Genomic DNA, 2,897 nt, shown 5'->3' on the forward strand with positions numbered 1-2,897 from the left:
TGGGTCTGAAGATGTGTATGCTCATCTATCGATTGTGCTGGATCATCCATACATATTTTATTATGCACCGGCTTTGAGTAAAATATTTCTGTCCCTCTCAGCCACACGCTAAAATAAACGCCATACTAGCTGCACATTCATTCTGAAGTGTCTATGTCGCAAACAAAAGGCCAACATAAAATCTGTCCATAGCAATTAACATAGTTATCATTTCATTCATTATACTATTACAATTCATTTTGTAACTGGAACAAAATGAGTTTAGCTCTTAGTCGTGCCCCTCGGAAGACAGCGGGGAATCGCATGTCCAAACTCCTGGATGCTGAAGAGGAAGACGACTTTTACAAGACAACCTATGGTGGCTTCAATGACGTGGGTCATTTTTAGTGCATGTAATCATACCCATTGTGGATATTATTGAATTGTTATTATATGCCAGATAATTACAGATGAATCACATTGGCTAACGATAATGTCTTATTTTCAAATAAATATTGATAGGAATCAGGAGATAATGAATACAAAGGCGATTTGACTGACACAGAAGACGAAGTGGACAGTGACTTCGATATTGACGAGGGCGAAGAGCCAGGCAGTGAACAAGAAGAAGATGGCCCTCGAAGGAAATCTAGGGTTGTCACCAAGGCCTACAAGGTACTGCTGCCAGATGCCGTGACATGTTTTGAACGGAAAATAATTCATGTACTCCAGGTCTGGGGTGAAAATCATGTGTGATTCATGTAAACAAAAGTTTGGAAAAAACTGTTTTTGATGAATAGGCTATAAAGCACAGAAAACATAGGCCCTTATATGGACAGTAACATTTTCTAAATGTATGAAGACATTGGGCATGTGGCACAAGACTAGTGTGGTGGTTGTGTGTGTTTAACAAACGCTGTATCATCGGTTGACATCAGGAACCAATCAAGACCATTAAGCCCAAGCTTAAACCCAAGAGGCAAGCAGAGCCCCCCAGGAAGACAGCCAAGGCAAAGACGGACAAGCAGAAAGTCCTCGAGCCCCAGGAGGACCTCACCAAAAGTAAGAGCTCCTATGTCCCCCTCTGTCCTCATCACCCGGCTGTGTCACGGAAGTGTGCACAGAAGGACGAGATAAGATTTGATCTCGTCATGGTTGCCTGTCTCATCCGGTGTACTCATGTCGACCGCAGACAGGAAGTCCGTGCGTCAGTCCACCACTGAGCACACCCGGCTGACGTACCTGCGGCTGCAGGAGAGGCAGGTGGCACCTCGGCGCAGGAAAGGGGCGCGGCACGAGCGACCTTTGACCCAGGAGGAGCTGCTCGCAGAGGCTAAGGTCACGGCGGAAATCAACCTCAGATCGCTGGGTTAGAGAACACACACAAACACATACACACACAAACAAACAAACAAACAAACACATACACACACATATCACATTTATAGGGAAGTCGAAAGCATTTTAATGTATGTGCCATGGACAGAAATGAACCTGGGTGTACATCCACTCAAGGGAATGGCATTCATTCAGCAAGGTTTTAACTCTGAAGGTTTTAACTTCTAACTCTTTAACTCTAATCTCTATGACTCTGAACATATCTCTATGACAGTCTTGGTTGGCATGAAGATAAGTCTCAGGGTACATTCCGTCTCGTCTGACTAATGCAGTACACAGACTGCCAGTACGTTCACTGTAATATTATCTTCAAAAACAGATGGCTGAGGTTTTGCTTGTTGTTCACACACAACTGTCAGAAATCTCAATTTTCTCAAGGATACAATGTTATCAGCCATGTTAATGTTAACTTATTCTCAGTGTTGTTGTTCTAAAACATAGCGAGATTTGCAAACTGTCCGGTTATCTTGCAACGCCACAGGCCTACGTCAACCCCAGGGGAAGTTGCAAACAGCGGTGACGGTTACACAGCAGTTGTGTTATTGTTTTTGTGTTGTTTGTCACGTCCTCTGTCTTCACCTCGCCTTGCTCCAGAGAACTATGAGCGCCTTGAGGCCGATAAGAAGAAGCAAGTCCACAAGAAACACCAATGCACCGGTCCCATCGTCCGCTACCACTCTGTGCTCATGCCCCTGGTGTCCCACCCGGCCCTGAAGGAAGAAAATGTGGACGTTGAAGGGTACGGTTAAAGGCTACCCTTTAAGTCTGTTTCCTACGGTAGACCCTTTAAGTCTGTTTCCTACGGTAGACCCTTTAAGTCTGTTTCCTAGCAGTGTTCATAGTTCTGGTTTCTCCTTGTGCATGGTAGTTTGGTAGCAAGTAGTATTTCCACTGTTGGCATTGTTATCAGATACCTGATGGAATGTCACTCAGTTCCTCTTTCTGTTTGTATCTGAAACATTCAAAACATCATAGAAATTTGGAGAATCTGAGTTCTACGTGACTACGTGACTACGTGACTACATGACTATGTCACAACAGTGGGATGGGTTCTATAACGAAGCCAGCTCAGTGATCTTGAGATGCATGTCTCATTGTCCATTTTTGTGCTATTTATATTGAAGTCTATTCAGAATAATGAATAGAATAATAATAAAAATGCAAAATGACCATGATATTCACAAACTGAACAGTTTTTATTCATTTTCCAATCTTTAATGTACCTCCAAGTAACCCAACAAGTCCATGTGTGCCCTCATTTTGAGTATACTATACTAGTATATACTAGTATACTAGGCATGTGTTCTCGGGCCATTTGGCAAACGACCATGGATTTGCACACGATTTGATGTTCTCGTTCTGGTATCTTTCCCTCCAGTTTGGACCAGGACCCCCAGTGTCCCGCTCCAGCGCCCCCCCAGTCTGAGCTGTCCCTCCCCAGCACCCAGCCGCACCCCCCAAGCGGCAAGTTCTCCCGCACGTACATCACCTTCAGCGACGACGCCACCTACCAGGCCTGC

The 2,897-nt window shown here is 44.5% G+C and overlaps 1 protein-coding gene across 1 annotated transcript in view; it reads left to right on the forward strand.

The window, feature by feature from the left end:
* Nucleotides 1–255: 255 nt before the first annotated feature.
* Nucleotides 256–2,897, forward strand: part of vps72b (vacuolar protein sorting 72 homolog b) — a gene marked incomplete at both ends in the record, with an annotated part of 2,912 nt that continues 270 nt past the window's right edge. Inside the window, 6 exons of the mRNA XM_080857553.1 lie at nucleotides 256–372; nucleotides 502–654; nucleotides 918–1,041; nucleotides 1,172–1,348; nucleotides 1,972–2,116; nucleotides 2,756–2,897. The exon at nucleotides 2,756–2,897 is cut by the window's right edge and continues 270 nt beyond it. Of these exons, the coding sequence (XP_080713679.1) occupies nucleotides 256–372; nucleotides 502–654; nucleotides 918–1,041; nucleotides 1,172–1,348; nucleotides 1,972–2,116; nucleotides 2,756–2,897 (858 nt within the window). The remainder of the gene's footprint in view (nucleotides 373–501; nucleotides 655–917; nucleotides 1,042–1,171; nucleotides 1,349–1,971; nucleotides 2,117–2,755) is intronic.

The sequence above is a fragment of the Sprattus sprattus genome (genome assembly GCF_963457725.1).
Source record: "Sprattus sprattus genome assembly, chromosome: 19".
NCBI classification, from domain to species: Eukaryota; Metazoa; Chordata; class Actinopteri; order Clupeiformes; family Clupeidae; genus Sprattus; species Sprattus sprattus.